The following is a 19,879-nucleotide window of genomic DNA, read 5'->3' as shown; positions in this document are numbered from 1 at the left end:
GACAAGCAGGCTTTTGAGAAAAATCACAGCTGAAGATAGGGCTTAATAGTTTAGAGCACTAAAAGACAAATAATTTTAAAAATCACTGTGTGAGTGTGTGTGTGTGTGTGTGTGTGTGTCTGTGTGTTGCGAGTCTCCAATCTCGTTGGTAACTCGCAGTCTTCTGATGAAAGTGCAGTATGTAACGATTACTAGTTGGCATCCTCTGCTGGAGACCAGTCTCACAAAAGGGTGACCCTGTGATGCACGAAAGGCTATTTAATGCCCCAGCGAAGTGCTTCAGGGACCAAGATTTTATTATTCTTTAGTGATGAGAGCTGTGATCCTGCATCCCTGATTTAGAGCCACTCAGGGCTCCGACAGCTCCACCCCGGTGTTCTAGAGGAAAATCTTCCTTCATGCTCTCTGCCTCATTTGAAAGCGACACAGCTTCCCGATGTTCCGCCTGGGAGGTGGTTCAATCTTTAGAAATTGCGTGAGAAGCCTGTCCATCTGCTGGAGTGCCTGGCTTTCGGAAACGGACCAAGACGGACTTGGCTTTTAATCTGAAATAATTTGAGGATTTTCTGTCTATAACTTAAAATCACCGCTTAACTCAAAGTAAAAAAGTGACACGCTCTCTAGAGGGCTTTTGTAGACATTGGGAAAATCCGTGTGACGAAGTACGGTTTAGAAATTCCGGATTTAATTTCCCCCGGGAAAAGCAAATATCTTCTGTTGGTACCGGGCAGTCGACTCACGTAGTCTTCCTTTAAAACCAAGTCTATGGCAGCCGGGTGTGAGGGGAATGGTGGGGGTGAGCAGGGGGAGGAGAGAGATTCGAAAAGTACAGGAGGAATCAGTCCAGTACAGGGGTTGCCCCTGCCAACCAGTAGCTATTCCTGTTAACTCCCAAGAAGCAAGTTTCCACCTTTGCCACTTCCTCTTGCCCTTTCCTTTTCCCTTCACTCTCGCTCTTGGACCCAAGGTTCGCTCCCCACCGCCACTGCCCTGCCCCACTATTCTCTTTACAGGACAGAAGGCTGCAGCAGCACGGCGGAGAAAAATCTCTGAGGAATGAGTCAGTGGGATGGGCGTATGGGTGGAGGAAGAGGGCAGTCGATTTTTAAACCTCAGCGAGGGTGGGTGGGCAGTTGGAAGCCAGAGGCCTTATCACTAGGACGCTGCAACATCACAGAAAGTGTTAGTCCCAGGGCTCTCCCGGGCGCGCGCGGCTCCTGTGCTTGCTTCTTATTGGCGGACCTGGCCCTGGGGCGGAGCCGCGGCGAATCCCCGCCCACCCGGGCTCCAGGACAGGGGCACGCGGTTCTCCCTGATCCCGGAGCTGGGCTCAGGGCTCGGACTCAGTCCTGCAGCGCCTCTAGGCTGCGGATCCGCGCTTCAACCACCTGCTTTGCGCTGCGTCCGGGGAAGTGGGGAGGAGACGGGAGGGAGGGAGGAGGCGGGGAGAGGAGGAAAGAGGCAGCTTACACACGCCTTCCAGTCCCTCTACTCAGAGCAGCCCGGAGACCGCTGCCGCTGCTACCACCGCTGCCACCTGAGGAGACCCGCCGCCCCCCCTGTCGCCGCCTCCTGCGAGTCCTTCTTAGCACCCGGCGTTTCATGCACATTGCCACTGCCATTATTATTATCATTTCAAGACAAGGAAAATAAAAGAAGATACCAGCGAAAAGAACCGCTTACACCTTTCCGAATTACTCAAGTGTCTCCTGGAAAGAGAGGGTCGTTGTCCCCGGAGGAGCAGCCGAAGGACCCGTGGGCTGGTGTTGACCGGGAGGGAGGAGGAGTTGGGGGCATTGCGTGGTGGAAAGTTGCGTGCGGCAGAGACCCGAAGGTGCAGCGCCACAGCCCAGGGGACGGTGTGTCTGGGAGAAGACGCTGCCCCTGCATCGGGACCCGCCAGTGCGCGGGCACCGCGGGGCCCGGGACGACGCCCCCTCCTGCGGCGTGGACTCCGTCAGTGGCCCACCGAGAAGGAGGAGGAATATGGAATCCAAGGGGGCCAGTTCCTGCCGTCTGCTCTTCTGCCTCTTGGTCTCCTCCACGGTCTTCAGGCCAGGTGAGCAACGGCCTGGGAGCAGCTCCAGACAGACGTGGGCCTGGAGCAGTTTCCTAGGTCCCCGTCCCAGCCTCGCACCCCCGAGGCAGTGCGCCCAGGCGCGTGGGGGAGGTAAGGGGACCGCTGTCCCGGCACAGAGCTGTCCCCGGGCTCGGTCACCTGTGCCGCACGTTTGGGCTTGGCTGGTTGGCTCAAGTTTGGGCATCAAGCTGGGGAAACTGGGTGAATCTCCAGGAACTTGGTGCTCTGGGGTGGGCAGGATTCGACTGACGCTCTCCCCTTGTCCCTGCGGCTCCCAGCTAGGCGGCGGACTCTTGCCCTGTGACAGTTCCTCCTGTCTCTGGGTATCCAAGTCCACGTCACTGCGCCCCGAGCAGTTTTTCTTTCGCTTAGCACTCGGATGAAATAACTGCCGGCACTTTTTCGTGATAAATCCCCTAGTAACTTCCCCTTGGTGAGCTGAGGAAGGGATGGGAGGGGTAGAGAAGGAGAGGACTTTAATCACCGCCCCCCCCCCCGCCCCCCTTGAGAAACCTGCTAAAGCTTCAAATCGTGGTTTCAACGTTCCCCTCTGCGGTCCCCGTCCATTGTCTGGGGTGGGGTGGTGAGTGTAAGGGTGACCGCAGGCAGATAACACAGCCTGAACAGGAATTAGTAGGTAGGTCTGGGAGACACCTCAGTGAGAGGCTTGTGAATTTCCAGGACCTGCTCATAGAGCCTCAGTTCTCAGTTCTGTACTGAGTCTTAGAAGAGAGAGAGAGAGAAAAAAAAAAAACCAAGGCAAAATTCCCAACAGCTAAAATATCTCGCGGGAAATCCCTTTCCACACACTCGGGAACGTCCCCTGGCCCTGGTATCCTCAGGCCCGCCTGGCGGCTGACACAAGTTGTTCTAACAGGGTATTCCGTGCGCTCACAGTTGCCTGACAGAGCAGCAGGTTCCTTTGCTCCCCTAAACTGAAAATGTAGGGGATTTTTTTTTCTTTGAAGTTTTTTTTCTATCCCTGCGTAGACAGTTGCCAGTTAAACTCCTACTTCCTGGTATTTTGGCCTGTTTGTTCTTAGCTTTTTCTTTAGCTTTTTATCAAAGAAAATTCTCACTTCCTTTTATCCGTGCATATCCCTTCAGCTGTCGGCAAGCTCAGGTCACAGAAGAGGTTTGAAAGCCTCTGAGTCTCTCCCAGGAACTGGCGGGGAGAGGGGTTTGGGGGCCAGAGCCTGAGGAAGAGATTACAAGTGTTTGTGAGCTGCTGCTGCTGCCGTTGCTGTGTGTGTGGGCGGGAGGAGTGCCCTCTCCAGATCTCTTTATTAAAGTTACATTTCTGGGTGAGGTAATGAGCTCACCTGATGTTTCTGAGGCTGAGGGAAAAAAAAGGCGTCTGCGTTCTCTGACAAATGTCGGGCTCTGGGGCGGGGACTGTGAAACCATAGTTCAACCGGATTTAAAGCAGGTGTCCTAGTGTAACAACGCTGGGGAGGTAGGAGGAAAGGCGAGACCCCCTTGGGCCTGGTACAGTATGGATTTCACTTTTTCGAGATTCCACTGTCCGATGGAGGAAAGGACACTTTGGAGCCAGGGAATGAGTCAAGAAGGGAGGACAAGGGTGATGTCGGTTTGTAACATGCAAACGTCCACCCGCCCACAGTTGGTTTTCCGATTAACCCCCTCGAGACTTGGAGAATGTAATCTCACCCTCGTCCACACCCCTGACACAGGCACATAACCAGTTTCCTTTTCTGTGCCGTCACAGGCGGGCCACGTCGCAGGATAGGTTTTTCTACACATTTAACTGCTAAAAGGGGGAAAGTTCCGCTTTCAGACCTCCTTCACGGTGGTTCTTTTGGCGCCACAGGCTCGTGTGTCCAGGGCGCACCGAGCTGCGCGCTTTCGGCGAGCGGCTAGCCCCGGCTCACCGCAGCCAGCCACCGTGAATCTGAGGATCCGATATCGGCCCTGGACCCTCAGATCCGTGGTTTCGGTGAATTACCGAGCTGGCATTGCCGACATTCTCATTGCAGTATCAGTGTGTTTTAAAAGGAAAGGTTACAGCACTAAAGGCTCCGTGTCTACACTGAGGAAGCAAGTCTTGGACAGTAAGTGCGCCTCCTTCGGAGCCCTCTGCATAGCAGAGCCCGGTGGGGGTGCGGTGCCAATGGCCGGCTTCATTTGAGGGGGGTAACTGACTTCCCTGCCGGTCACCCTTCATTTCCGGAGCAGTTTTAATAGTGTGTGTCCAGTTGTAGAGGTCAAAAACTCGAGTTTGTGAAACTGCTTCCTCGGGTCTTTCGGCCTGTAGTCGCTACAAAGTCATTGATGTATTTTAGGCGTGCCACCTTACCTGTTTTGAAAGGAGGAGAAAAATATATGAACCACGAAAACTGAATTCAGAGATAAAGGCAATGAAGTGTGTGTTCAACATCCGAGGTAGCAATAATCTCATTATTCTTGTAGAAAGAGCGTCAGCCTGTGGTGACATTTTGTATTGCTTTAAAAAAAAAAAAAAAAAAAAAAAGGCTTTTCTGAATTATTTACAAGGAGGTGGGGCGCTGCAGTTAACTCTCTCTTCACTTGGGTCATCTGTGTGAACCCCTCTATGGGATTTTTCATAACTACTCACTGATCTCACTGATATAAGATTCATTCTAAGACATGAGCACACATAAAGCTTTCTTCAGTGGGATATTGTGTTTGAAACATATCAATTGATCTCAACAGGACTTGGGAAACCATCAACTCAAATAACGTCCTTTCAAAGACTATTGATGTAGGACTATTGAAATTGATTAATTTAAAAACTAAAAACTGTTTAACAGCCAATATATATTATTTTTTTCCTTACGGATTTATTTAATCCAATAGCAATTTACAATTTAATGGAGTATTATTTGCAGTAAATTGCTTTTCTAGGCTTTCTTCAGGACATCTACCTTCAGGCACTTGAGCAAGTCATTTAACCTTTTTGGGCTTCAGTTTTCTCATATAAAATAAAAAGACAGACTAAAGGCCTACTCTCTGAAATGTCTCCCAGCTCAAAAACTCTTTGTTTCTGAAGTCTTAAGGTAAAAAACCAATTTAGGCAGGCAGAGTCATTTTTCAACACTATTTTTCTAAAGATCTCAGTCTAGACAAAATTCATATAAATTGTATTACTAGAAAAGTATCAGTGGACCCCAATTTCTAATTTCCTTTTTTTTTCTACCTTTAAAAAATTCATGATAACATCTACGCTTACTCTTCCCAGCCTTAGTAGGGGAAAAAAAAAAAAGCGTGAAGGAGAGAATTTAGCCTTCCACTCCACTCTCCTGGGAAAAGAGGACCCAAAAGTAGGAAAGGATAGTAGGCCTCAGAAAGCTCTGCTAGTGTAACCCATCCCTCCTGCAAACCTGTTCCTATATAAACTGCATACATAGTACCTAGAATGAGATGTAAATGATGGTTTTTGCTTAAATATTCATATGACAAAGCCTCATATTGTACATCCTAAAGTTGCTCAACAAAAAAGTTGATTTGCAACATGGTTGTAAATGCAAGACAGAAGGAAATAGAAAATACTAATATTTTTCTATTGTTTTAAAGCTTGTAGAAATCCAAAATATCTTGTCTTACCAGATTCCAAACCTTTTCTGACTTTGTAGAAAATTCAAACTAGCTTATCTTTTTTAACAGACATTCAGATGAAAATGCATGTCTACCATTGACTTATCAAAAAGAAGAAAATTAATAAAAACCTATTTTAATAGTCTTGTGTTATTAGAAAAATTGTATATTGTAGTCAGTATTCATGTGTTCAGTTTTTAACTATGTCATTTAAGAATGTTGTGACCTTAGGAAAATTATTTTTCTGCTCTTTTCTATTTCCTATCTGTGAATTTCTTTCTGTGCAATGTGTGGTTCTGATTGTTTTGAGATTAGTAATTCCCTTGCTCAGCATTTCAAATTTTTTAAGTAAAACATGCTATATTAATTAAGGCTTTTATTATATTGTTAATAGAATAACACTCTTTAATTTATTCCACTTAATTATCCCTTTTATCATTTTATTAAAATAATGGAAAGATGTTTCTTTTTTTTTTTTCTCTTTTTTCTTTTTCTCCATCAAATTTTCATGCCACTAACCATGGGCCTTTGTAAAACTTAGTACCACCTAAATTGTCAGTATTACTTGGTGTAAGATGGCAGCAGTTTGTCAGATAGTATTTTAAATGCTTTATAATCACCATGTTTTACATTTCCAAGCACACTTCTTTCTGTTCTGGACATTTATTTAGCATAAAACACCATCAAAGAGTTCTAGCTCCCTGAAGGTATTCACTCAAGTAGACACATGCAATTTATAGCCCAGATATGCAGAAGATCCACTTAGGTATAGCTATGATAGAAGAATGTGTCTCTGTCTCAATGTATACATAGAAACTTAAATGCAATTTCTCACAATGTGTTAATTTTATTCTTCATTGTTGAGTTTTCACAGAGGCTTATCTCATTTCTTACACATCATGTGTGTGACACATGTATGTGACATATGAAGAATGAACTAACTTACTGGAATGCTAAATAATGGTTTCTTGGGAGTGGTGGGTGATAACATTTATTTGGTTATTACTTTTGGATTTCAACTCAGTTTATTTTCAGTAAGAAATGGAAAAAATCCATTTATACTTTTGATTACTTTTTTTATTAGGGTAGAATTTTCCTTTCATTGTGGAGAGTAAATTCAAGACTAAAATAGACATTCTATATTCAGGAAGAGGATATTGCAGGCTATTTGGTAAGGTTAAATCCTACAATTATTATAGTCTCCCTATAGTACATAAGTATTACCATGTTTTTGGAGTTACCGATATTTTCATGCAGCTAATTTCTCTGTTTAAATAATAAATTTTACATTCTCTTTTCTCCCTTATTATTGAATAGAATACCTTATATATTTCAGATAGGCCTAGTTCCAAATGTGCTGTGATATTCAGTAATTGTTTTATGCTAACCTATTATCATAGCCCATTATTGTAGTCTGTGTTCCAAGAATGAAATTAGCTTTTAATGATTCCTCTCTTATTTACCCAGTCAGTTCTCAACTATCCATTCCATTGAAGGGGGAATCAGAGTTGTGCACAATCCAAAACATCTTCTAACCAAAGGATTACTTAATTTGACTTTGAGTTGAGGTGCTTAAATGAACATGTCTATACTTGTCTGGTCTAAGAATTCATAGTACTTCAACACAATGAAACTAAACTGCTGGGGAATAGGTTAATCAGAAATTAGACAGCTGTCCAGCTTCTCTGATTTGCTTCTCTATTACTGTTATTATTATTGTTTTAGCTCTTTTCTTTATCACTTAAGGAACTGATGCAAAATCTTGGCCCACGTAAGACTAAAAACATCTATGAGATGAAACAAAACCTTTGCAGTCTTTTCAAATCCTATAAATATTATAGACTCTTGATGTTCATTCACAGGAAAACATACTATGACCATGGCAATTGCTGTAGTCTTCTGGCCTTTGCTCAATGACACTTCCACTATGAATAATTTGTTTAGCTCTGCAAAATCACATTTCAAGTTTTAGAAAAATTTTACTCTCACCTGGCCCTTTTTCTTAAGCAAGTTTTTTATTACATCATATGATTTTCCATGAATAAATGAATAATAAAGCAATACGCTTTTCATGTTATGAGTTGGGTTAGCAGCCAGGTAAGTTGACTCTCCAGTAGGATTTTCATACACCTGCTTTTAGAAAAAAAAATTACTGCTTATAATGGATTATGGGGTTACAGTAAACAGTGAAAACCAGTAATATCAAATCCATAAATGTTAGGAAGATTGGAACTTGTAATTAAAAAAGACTTTATTTTTGATTATTTTAACTTATTATGATTTCACTAGAGAAGTTAACTGAATTTGTAGATTAAGATATCAACCAGCACTCCAACACAATGTTTTCTTGAGGGAGATAAATTTCAAAGATACTTTCACCTTAGAAATTGATATAAGTAGATTTTTATCCTCTCCATCTGTATAGTTTTAGAGAGAGTCTAGGTTACCTTATTTGAACTGTGAATGAAAAAAAAAAAAACAAAACTTTCCTGTACTTACTTGCCTTTGGTGCAAAATCAACATTGGAATGTTGATAATGACTAAAGTGAGTCTTAACTTTTCCCTTTTCCTTTTCCCTGTAGGTGTCTTTGCTGTAGTTTTTACCACATTGTATTATGATATTGGTGACTTTTTTCAGTTGAACATAAATCTTTTGAATACCAAATATCATCTTTGTCTATGTATCCTCAAGTCTAGTTAAGAGCTTGACACCTAGAAGCTGCTTCACATTTTTACTTTGCATTAAATACAGTAGAAGTAATGCATATGTAGAGAATTAAACTCCATATGGCAGCACCTGACATTCATGGATTACTAAGACATTTTCTCAAGGAGTTTGGGAGTTGAGGATATAATATTCCTCACTGAGAATTGAACTGGAAAATAAAACCAACATGAAAGAACAGAGTGGGACAGGCCATCAAGACCTGATGGCACTTTAGTAGTATTAATGAAAAACAAAAAGAAAAGAACATGTATATTCGTAAAGGACCTGTGATTAAGGATGAAAAAGGCTTTGGTCATTGGAGAAACATAGAAAAACTAGGGGAGTTGGGCCAAATGTGGTTATTGAAGCTATTATACTTAATGAATCCAAACACTTTATTTTACGGTGAAAGTAAGTGGCCCCTCTAACCGGCAGACATGACTTGCCCAGTCTCCTTAGCAGGTATAGCTTTTTGTTGAGATAGATAAAACTCATTATAAGAACCTAATTCTGGGGCCAGGCTCAGTGGCTCATACCTATAATCCTAGCACTTTGGGAGGCCGAGGCGGGCAGATCACCTGCGGCCAAGAGTTCAAGACCAGCCTGGCCAATATTGTGTAACTCCTTCTCTATTTTTTTTTTTTCTTAAAAAAGAACATAAGGCTCTGAATATTCAAGCCATATAGTAAACTTTCCCATGCTGGAATTTCATGGTCACTAAGAAATCTAATTATAATGTGATGTTTGTTTTTTGTTTTCGTTTTTGTTTTTGAGACGGTGTCTCGCTCTTGTTGCCCAGGCTGGAGTGCAATGGTGCCATCTCTGCTCACTGCAACCTCCACCTACCGAGTTCAAGTGATTCTTCTGCCTCAGCCTTCCAAGTAGCTGGAATTACAGGTGCCCACCAGCTCACCCAGCTAATTTTGTGTATTTTTAGTAGAAACTGGGTTTCACCATGTTGGCCAGGCTGGTCTCGAACTCCTGGCCTCAGGTGATCCACCTGCCGTGGCCTGCCAAAGTGCTGGGATTACAGGCATAAGCCATCACACCGAGCCCAATGTGACTTCCTATATAGCCAGTTTACAGTCAGAGGATGCACTAGCTGGAAGAGAAGCATTGTATTCCCTTGGCAATAATTGCTCTTATGTATACCAATAAGCTGGTTTATGAGTTTGGCTAGTGAGAATTCATCCCTAAAAGACAGGAAAATGTTTGGTAAGCAGCCAAAAGAAGCTCCTAAGTTTTCAGGGTTGAAACCTACACACTGAACCCTTCCAAATTCAGCTTGTTTGTGGTACAATCAGCTAACCATTCCCCAGGTGACACCTATGGTGTCATTTGTTGTCAACTTCTGTGTTACCTATTATAGACATTTGTTTTCTTTCTTTTATATCTTTTGGTGCTATCTTGCTTAATATGTACATTATTAGTAGGTTGACCATTCATACATCTTGGTATACCCAAGACTGTCCTGGTTTATGCCTCATGAGCTGGTACAATTATTAATGGCATCCTTTTTCATTTTCAGAAGTGCATTTTGGATAACATATTATACAGGCTCCACGATAATTTGTAACTTGTCTGTCTGTATGTCTTGGAGTACTTCACTGTGATAAATGCACTCTTCATCCTAACCAAGTGCATATTTTTAACCCATTTAAATTTAATTATCAGCTACAGTGAAATATCATTAATGGGTTATATGCTCCTTTCATGTCAGGTATAAGAAAGAAAGATGTGAAGTTGTAGCCTCTAGAATTCCAGAATGTTGTAGATATGAAACATTAAGGATCCCATGGTTTGGAATGGAAACTAAATTGACCTCAGATGCCAAGGGGATAATTTTGTTTGAAATTCACCTGGGAGCTACACTTAGCTACGGAGTTATTTAGGGAAGAACTATTTCAGTATGAGCTTGAATTTCTTTTACAGCAAATTGTACAACTCCCATTCTGTTCTTCTATGAGATTTCTCGTAATCACACTACCAATTTGGTTCTTAAAACAATCAGGGATGTTGAAGGAAGCCCCAGCGTTCTTCTGTACATGTAAACTAAGTTGTATCAGTCAGAAAAGGTGACCTGATGTGGCCACCAACAGTATGGCTAGGACACAGTTGTAGTCAAGGGTGTGACAACAGCAAAGATGCTTATCATAGAAACTTTGACCCTGTATTAACAATTTTCACCTTCTAGATCCTTGGGCAAAACATACAACCTTTCGAGAGGCTCAAGCAGTGTTGAATAAGAATACTTTTACTTAGAGCTAAAACCTTAACTCTCTCCAGAGTTAAATTATGGAAAGTTCAGTGTGTGTGAGTTTGTGTGTGTTGGGGGCTAGAGAGGAGAGAGAAAGACAGAGAGACAGAGAGAGAGAGAGAGAATGAATTCTGAAGGACTAGAGGCATGCAATTTATTGTCACAAGTTAAAATATGTTAAAAGAAGGGTTGTTGGAAAAATGAGAATGTTCTTTTGATGTTCTTTTTTTTAGGCCCCCATTTGAGAGCTGAAATAAATGAAACCACAGGTTAAGAGATTACCTAAAATCCAGTAGCAAATTAACCACAATTCCTAGTGACATGTTTTCAGTTTCATTTGTGCCTAAACTCATAGATTAAAGGTTTTGACCTGCAAGGAATCTAAAAATTACTTATCTACTTGACTAAGATCACATTGTTGGCCAATCCAGAATTAAAACTCATGTCAATTGATCATTCAGCATATATAACAGCTTTCAACAAATATTAATGGAGTGCTCAATATGTACTACACATTGTGCTTGAGGATATGGAAATAAACTAATTACTATACATTCAAGATCTTATCACTCAAAGATGTTATGTTCTCTCAGGGAAACAGATATCAATTAGTTAACTATATAACTATTTGCTAGAAATTTTGGTAAATATCACAAGAACAATGAACAGCATTTTACAACAAAGTGGCCAGATCTAGTCTGGTGTTTAAGAGAAACTCAGAAAATGTCTTGCAGGAAGTGGTATCTGAGCTATGTGCTGAGGAATAATCTAGCAAAGGACGTGAGCTGAGGAAATAACATGACTGAGGATGCTAAGGTGGTAAGAAACATGGTTTCTAACTCCTGGAGGTGAAAATGTGCCTATCCCTTTTCAGGAAAACTAAAGAAGTTTTGAAGGTTGAGGCAAAAACCAAGGATTCCTTGAAGTTGTTCAAATACTTTCCTGTAATATCCCTAATTGACTTGCCAGTTGTGGGATCTAGAAGAGGATGTCTTTGTCTTATTGAAATATTAACATATTAGTAAATATTTGTTTGTATACCTCCCTACTTAAAAAATAAAGTGGAAACATACCATATACATCATTTTGTACCTTTCCTTTTTCACTTAGCAGTACATTTCGGAGATTAAAAAATTGTCTCATAGCAGCTCCTATAGCTCTACCTCATTTTTAAAAAGAGTGCATTGGATTTTACTGTACTATCATCATTAATTTAACCATTTCACAAATTCCTGGAAGTTTAGGTTGTTTCCCATCTTTTGTTATTACAAACTAGAGGAGTGAACATCCTAATATATGTTATTGTCCACATAAGCAATTGGTAACAGTTGTTGGTAAAATGTCTTGGAAGTGAAATTACTGAGTCAAAGAAGATGTGTTTTTCGTTTAGAAAGAAATTCTAAAATTATTGCTCAAAGAGTACACATCTTTAAAAGACATCCCAACAAAAGTAAGATAATGCCTCTTTCTTAAACTCTCTTCATAAATTTGTACTATTATATTCCTCTTTTTAACCAGTATAATAAGTTGGTTTTCATTTATTTAAAGCTTATTGGAAAAGTTAGAATTATAGGAGTAGTAGGCATATACACTCACACACAAGGCAAAAGCGATATTGATGCCTAACTTTATTATATATGAGATTGGGCCAGAAATGGGAAAAGACAGGTATTTACCATGAACTTTTATTATTGTTCTTTCCACATAAGATTGCTAACTTTTAGAACATAAACTGTATAATTATAAGCCATCACTTCTTCCATTTTGTAAGATTCATACTCTGTACAATCAGGATTAAGAGACAGCCACACCACATTTGAGCCATAAGTGAATTTAATACTGCTTTTCAACACAAAGAAATGGTTTCCAAATATTTGTATTAGTTCGTTGTAGGTACAGTATACATTGTATGGGTGGTCTGACTAATGCCACTTTGTAAAGCCTGTATAATAGTCATTACTAAACAAACTTCAGTTGTTTTTAAGTAAATCATATTTCGAACAATTATTCCAACAAGTTTAAGGCTTAAGTAAATCATCTTTTGAACAATTCTTCCAACAAAGCTTGTCAGAATTTTTTATAAGCTGATAAAAAGTACAATATTTTATAAATATTTTTTAAAAATCAGTGCCACTAAATATTTTTCACCAGTAATTTTTTAACCCATTAAGGAAAGTAGGAATAAAATCTATTTTAGTCACTTTTACATAGAAAATAGCAGTATACATATGGTTTTGAAAAATTATATGCCAAAAGTAATATTTTTAAACAAATGATAAATATTCATAATGGAGGTAATGTTTGTATGCACATACTGTAATTTCATGAGTAAAGCAGTTTCTGCCTGGTATTTAGTTTAGATGTTCAAATCTGGGGCACTTATACTTTATTCTGCAAGCATTTTCCCTACCTGGTGATAGGTACGACACTTTCTAAGAAGAATGTTTATGGCGATTTTAAGGTATAGGTTTTATATTTTTGCAGAGATGGCCATGGATTTAAGTATGAATAACAGTTTTGATATCAGATCTAAGAGTAAAATGTAATATATATTTGGATTTACTCCATTACATAAATCCCCTGTTCCACTCAGCCTCAATGGATACTGGCTAGTTCTCAAATAGTTTTTGTTTTTTTGTTTTTTTTTTTGAGAAGTGCTTGTTTAGTATAAGATTAAATAGCTTCTCTTATCATACTAGAATGGCAAATACCTATCTGTTTATTAAAACAAAACCTTTATCCGCTCAGCTGTTTTCCTCTTTGCTGTTAGAAAATGCCTCCTTTCTAAAAGAGATTATAAAATAGTAAAAAAGGAGTAGGGTTTCAGGGTATGGTTTGGAGGTTATCATTTTCTAGAATCCATCCAAAGCATGTGGTTAGAAATGATTTGAACTGCTTGAATAGTGATTTGATGGTAGACAGTATGGCTGTATCTCCATGGTATTAGAAGACCTATTCTCTGCTTGATCTTCATGAACTGTCTATGCTCAGAGATGCCAGACTGTCAATGCATAGCATAGATTTCTTTATATAAGAGCTCAAGAGCTTGGGCTATGGATCAGAGCATGAGTTTGCTTTCTAGCTTTTGTCTGTTTTTTCATTTGTTAACTGAGGATAGCAGTATTACCAAGTTCATTTGGTAGGAATATTCAAGAAGGCAATGAATTTATATTATGTTTGTCAGTGCCTGGCACATTGTAGACACTCAACCAAATAATAATCATTATGAATCACATTTTTCAGTAACCTAATAATATCAGTTATTCACATCAGAAAAACTTGTGAAATACTTCATTTTACTGATTGAGAAACATTTCAGTTCCATCTGAATACATTTTGGGCTTCCATAACTAAACTGAAAAGTATATTTTATTAGAATGTTTCATAATCTCAGTGAATGTCAAGTAACCTTTCCGTTTTATCATCTCCGGAAAAACAAAAGAACATAATTGAAAATTATAGCTTTAAAATGTAATTTTCTGCAAACAAAAAGAAGAGAAAAAAACACATGTTAAAATTATAAAGACATATGTAATGCACTATATTATTCTCAGAAATTGACATTATTATATGTTTCTGTAATTTGAAAATATTAGAACTTAGAAAAATTTCCGATTGTTACAATGCTGTCATTTTGATAATAAAGTTATGATTTTAAATACATTATTTCTCAATTATAATTCAATAGAGGGAACTCCACTACTTTCCTTTTATGAGCACTGTATGATGCTTCCATTTATTATGATTTTCCAATGACCTCTAATTTAATAGTGAACATTATTAAAAACCTATAATTTTAATATTAAGGACATTTTGGAAAGTGAATAGTATCCTCTTTCTATTCATATAATTCAAAAAATGCTTCCACAAATAATATGTGTTTTAAAGCCCCAGTTCTTAGTTCTTTGTACCTTTTGCATAATAACTCACTAGACATGATTAAAATGGGTATACTCTTGAGAAACATACTTTAATACACCAAGGCATCAAAAGAGAACAAAGTGCATTTCTAGTGATAAAATAATGCATGTTTTCATATTAATTTTGTGGTAGCTATTAAGTTAAAACTGTTATATATTTGAATAGTAGAGGAAATCTTTTAAAATTACTCTGCCTAGATTTTTAACCAAATGATTACAGATTTCCACATGGAAATGGTCTTCTTCCTTTTTTATTTTCTCATATATTCCCTTGATTTAGGTAACCCCAAATTGTATTTTCAAGCTAAATTGATATTCATCATCTTATCTATTATTACTTTACCTTTTAATTTTGTTATGATGAAAGAAGTTGTTGGGTTGATTTTGTTCAAAAATTTATAATTTTGTCACAAATCCACTAACATGGTTAAAAAATTTAAATAGTTTCAATTTTATAAGACATCTCCTAAGATGTTTCTACATAAGGGAGTTATCCACTCTGTATGTGACCCTGACAATTCATTTACCTTTTATGAGGTTCATTTTTCTCATGGAAGTATCGTACCATGTGATTTCTTCACAGCTCAAAAATTCTAAGATTCGAAACTATATTTTGATTTAGAAGAATATGCACACACACTTGTATGTTTGAGTCAGTGTTGAGCAATAATTTTACCTGACATCTAATTAAGAAAAAAAAATTCAATGATGGGCCTCATTTTTAAATTTGAAATGGAAAGGATTTTATTCTATAGAAAATTGTATAATATCACACATTAGACCTCCTAATTTATTACTAAAATTATGTCAGTAAATGAAATGGTCCAATTCTCTGGTATATTTAAGAATTGTCAACACAGAAACAGATTTAAAACATCTCATATTGAGATTAGATTATGTGTCATGACGGCCATACTGGGAAAGGAGCTTTGTGATAAAGGCTTGTGGGTTCTTCATCACAATTTTAACAAATCCCAATTTAAAATACCTTTTAAAATAAGTGCCCATTTTATTGTGCTTACTTTCCATTATAGATTAGAGTTTGAGAATATGGTGTCTGTAGCCAAATTGTTTAGTTTTGAAACCTGTGTCTCCATTCTCCAATTTCCCAGCTGGGTGGCATTGGGGAAGTTGCTTAAACCCTCTTCTGTCCTAATCTATGCAATGGGAATAATAGCACCTATCTTGTAGGATTGCTGTGAAAGTTAAATGAATTAATACACATAAAGTTCATTAAACAGTGTGGTTGTCAATAGTAAGCTCTTAAGAGGTGTTAGTATTATTCAAGTATTTAAATAAATTAAATCTCAGTTAATCTTTCCCACTTCCCCAAAATACGATTATATACCCAACTGATTCACATAGGTATTATACATAAAGAAGAGAGGCCACAGATTCAGAATTACAAAATTGCCAGCTGTAGCTCCTCTCCACTCTACCTTTCTTTCCATTCAAAAAGGAGAATCTGAATGAGAGTGATGTCATGTTATTTATTGGGCATAACCTTGAATCTACTCACTCTGTAAAACAAATAAGCCATTCACAAACTCCAAGACTTTATCCATTAATTGTTAGTATCATATTCATTATGTCATAGTTCCCATCTGATAATGAAACATCATTGCATTGCAATCTTGAGGTTGAAATATAAATTTAAAAGTGAATTTGAAGCTAAAAATGAGATGCTTTGCAGCCTATAGTTTACAGTGTCTAAAAGCAATTGTTTTAGGTCATTAGTGTAAGTAGGCCATAGGTAACTTAGGAGTATACAAGTGAGTGTGCTTGAAAGACATTTATGTAGACTCTGTGGGCCCAGTGATCATATTTTAAGAAACCAAAAAAAATAAACATTTTCTAACATATTTCTCAAACTTGTTTAGTCCCTTCTAATCTTTTCTCCCCTCTGCCATCAGAGTGACATAAGATCCGAATTAACTCTTATAACTGCTCCGCTTCAAATACTTTGGACACTTCCCAATATAGTCAGGGTAAAATAGTAACTTCTTAGTATAGCATTTAAAGTTTTTCTTACATTTCTCAGAACAATTTTTCTTGGAATTCCGTGTGCTAGCCATATTTCTAAATGTTCTATGCCCTTCATGCTTCCTGGGTGGGTTGTTATTCACGTCTCAGTCTTATTCAAGAACACCCTTTGCTTCATATCCTCTCAATCATGCTTTCTTTGCCTGAATAACGTGTATCCCTGTCCTTCAGAACACAGTTTATATGCCATCACCTCCAGCAACTCTTCCCTGACCTCTGTAAGGTGCCTGTCCTCTGTAGTTCGAGTTCATTTCGTTTATCGCCTATTTCTTCTTCTCTCTCTCCCTTAGTGAATTTTTATGTTCCTGGAGGCAGGAGCTGTGTCTACTTAATCTTTTTTCTACCCAGCATCTACTGATATATAGTACATTTTCGGTACATACCCATGATGACTGAATAAATGCATTAGTCAAAATTAGATTTCTTAGTCTACTGATACATAGTACATTCTCAGTACATACATGACAATTGAATAAAGGCATTAGTCAAAATTACATTTCTTAATTATTAATGAAGCCTATTTTAAACAACATATAATATTGTATGAATAAGAAATATCTGCATTGAGAAAATTGTTCAATTTCTTTTAAAAATTGAGGGAATGACAACTCTCCTAAAATATGGTCCTAAAAAGAATTTCCCTTATTCTACCCATGCTATGCAGATTGAGTGTTAAAACAAATGGAATTAAGTTAGATTTCTTCCGAGTGCCAATCCAAGTTAACGTAAGTACTCTTCTTGAGTTTCCATAGATATTGAACATAGTCTGTTCATTAAATGTGAGATTATCCTGAGAATTATAGAAATTTATTTAAACTAATTTATTTTAAAAACTGTAGATTTGTGAAGATACTAAAACTACTTTTTCTCCCACAGGATAATTGTAGACGTACATTCAAAATAGAAGTGAATGAATGGTAATATTAGTTCTTCTATTTTTAATTAATAGTTTAAACCTTTGGATCAGGGCATGTCTCATAATCTAGCAGAAATAATATAGGAAAGACTTCGTAAGCAGATTGATCAGTCATGCAGGCAGTATTTAATATATTTGTACCACTGAAAATACATCTGTACTGTGGACCACGTCTTGAATGCTCTTAAGAGTAAAATATTAGAGAAAATTTGGAGAAAATCTGGTTTTATTTTTACAAAACTATTGACTATTGAAAGAGAACTTTAAAATTCAGTCACTAACTTAACAAAATTATATAAATTTGAATGATGTTTCATTTTTACTGAAAAATAAACCTTGTGCTCTTGAAACCAACATATTTTAAGAAATAGGTCTTTACTGAAAAAAACAGTGCAGAATTGGATTTATCACAGATCTCATTATTCCATGGTACTTAATAGCTGAAAACATAATAGTTTTAAGTCTGGTGTCACTTCTCTGGACAAAATAACATTAAATTCTTATAATCTTTCATCTTAAGTCCTTTTTTATAAACTTTGTTATATTTCCTTACTTTACTTTTGATCCTTCCCAGTCCTTCAGAATTTTAACTTCTATATCGTGGTTTTATTCTGCCAATTCCCATATTACCTTCCCATTTTACCTTGTTAGTAAATTTTTACTTCTTTGGTCTCCAAGGCAAGCTGTCTTCCGAATTCTTGCCCAGAAATTCTAAGACTTTTCTAATATATTATTAAAAATACTTGTCCAGATAAACCAATATAAATACAACACATTATCACTGATAACTCTTGTTTATTAAATACCTGCTGTACTCCATGTAAAATAATACTTTACAAAAGAATGGCTAATATATTTGTATAACCAATTTTAAGTTTAAAAACTGTGACTGTTTTTTAATTTTTTAAATTATTAATTGTCATCTAACTTTCAGCCTTTTAAATATAGGACTTTGAATGCAGTATAGTTTATGTATCAAGAAGTAGCCAGAGCAAAGGCATTATCAAATAAAGCCAAGTAAGCAAGACTTTCTCTTTGTTGAAATATATAAACCTAACTGGGCCACATCAGTGATCAGTTAAGATTCTGGATTAATCAAAGACGCTACATGACAATTTTTTAAAAAATCTTTTCTATTACTTGAAAAAATGTCACCCATTTCTAAGACAAATACTGTCTAGTTCCTGGATTCTTGGCATGTAATCTAGGCTTCACATTCATGATATTGTCACCCAACAAAATAATCTTTCCACAAACATATAAAAATATATAGAGTTCTCAATTTTCCATGGAAATAGAATCTAGGGTTAATGTGGTGAAATAATTTTCATCATTAACAAGACTTATTTTAGTATATGTATATAGGATTAGATTGAAAAGCCAAGTTTTATAGTAAAAGATGTGATTCCTGTAAAATAGAGTACTCTGTAAAAGCTGGAGGACAAATGAAGCTTAAAGGAGCAGCTTGTACTGATGAGAAAGGGGAGAGGAATGAGTGGACCTCTCTTCAGGAGGAAAGAAAGATAAGATGAAAAGCCAGCATGAAAAGGAACTTGCTATTTAAAATTACAACAAACTGTTTATGTGGACCAGTAGCATCATGATGTAAAATAAATTTTCTTTACTGCTTTGCCATGACACTTAATTGGTAATACATTCTAGTAAGCCCAAATTTGAATCTCTTCTCAATAACTAACATTCAGTTAATTTCTTATTTCGAAGTGGGAAGAGCAATGGCTGGAAAGAAACTTCCTACAGAAATTCTGATGCAAAGTGTCTTGAAATCCAGAGCATTTTTGTCCAAATTTAACAATGTGTGCCATTGTTAAATTCACATCACAACAGCAGATGTGAATTTATGGTTCTTTATTAAGTTTTAGGAATTCTGAATTGTATTCGTCTGCTTAATTCTATAGTGAAACTAAAGCTCAGTTAAATAATCTAAAGAATATTACTTAATAGTAAAATTACATAAATATGCCATGCGCATGTTGGCTTTCAACTGAGTGCATTTGAATATATTCAGATCTGTGGTGGGTGCTGAAGACTTGTCTATATAGGTTCAGTTCCATAACTGAACCAGTGAGAATTTAGAAAACCAGTGTTTTAAAAACTACTCCCTCATGGGCGAATGGTGCACATACTATTGAATGATCTGCTCTAAACTTAGGCATTGATGGGCCTGAAATAAGACTTGGGCATTGAACTTCTGCTTCTCTTCACCCGAAGAGTTGACCTTCCAAGACTATAGAGGAAGTTAAAATTAACAAGTGAGTATAAGAGAGACACAAGTAGGTGACTTCTCAAATTCTGAAAAGGGAAGTTTAGGTAAACAAATCTGAAGGAAGAAGCAATTAATATTAGAAAAGCAGAGTTAGGA

General features: G+C 37.6%; 1 protein-coding gene across 4 annotated transcripts in view; it reads left to right on the top strand.

Moving 5' to 3' along the window:
• Positions 1-1,123: 1,123 nt before the first annotated feature.
• The window catches only part of ALCAM (activated leukocyte cell adhesion molecule), a 208,397-nt gene continuing 189,641 nt past the window's right edge, over positions 1,124-19,879 (top strand). For 2 of the 4 annotated variants that reach the window (XM_009238568.4, XM_063721593.1), the window contains exon 1: positions 1,137-2,059. In XM_009238568.4, the coding sequence (XP_009236843.1) occupies positions 1,987-2,059 (73 nt within the window). In that variant the 5' untranslated portion in view covers positions 1,137-1,986. 4 annotated transcript variants of the gene reach the window in all.

Source organism: Pongo abelii, chromosome 2 (genome assembly GCF_028885655.2).
Source record: "Pongo abelii isolate AG06213 chromosome 2, NHGRI_mPonAbe1-v2.0_pri, whole genome shotgun sequence".
NCBI lineage: Eukaryota > Metazoa > Chordata > Mammalia > Primates > Hominidae > Pongo > Pongo abelii.
Note: the sequence above shows the minus strand (reverse complement) of the source record. Positions and strands in the feature narration are given on the sequence as shown.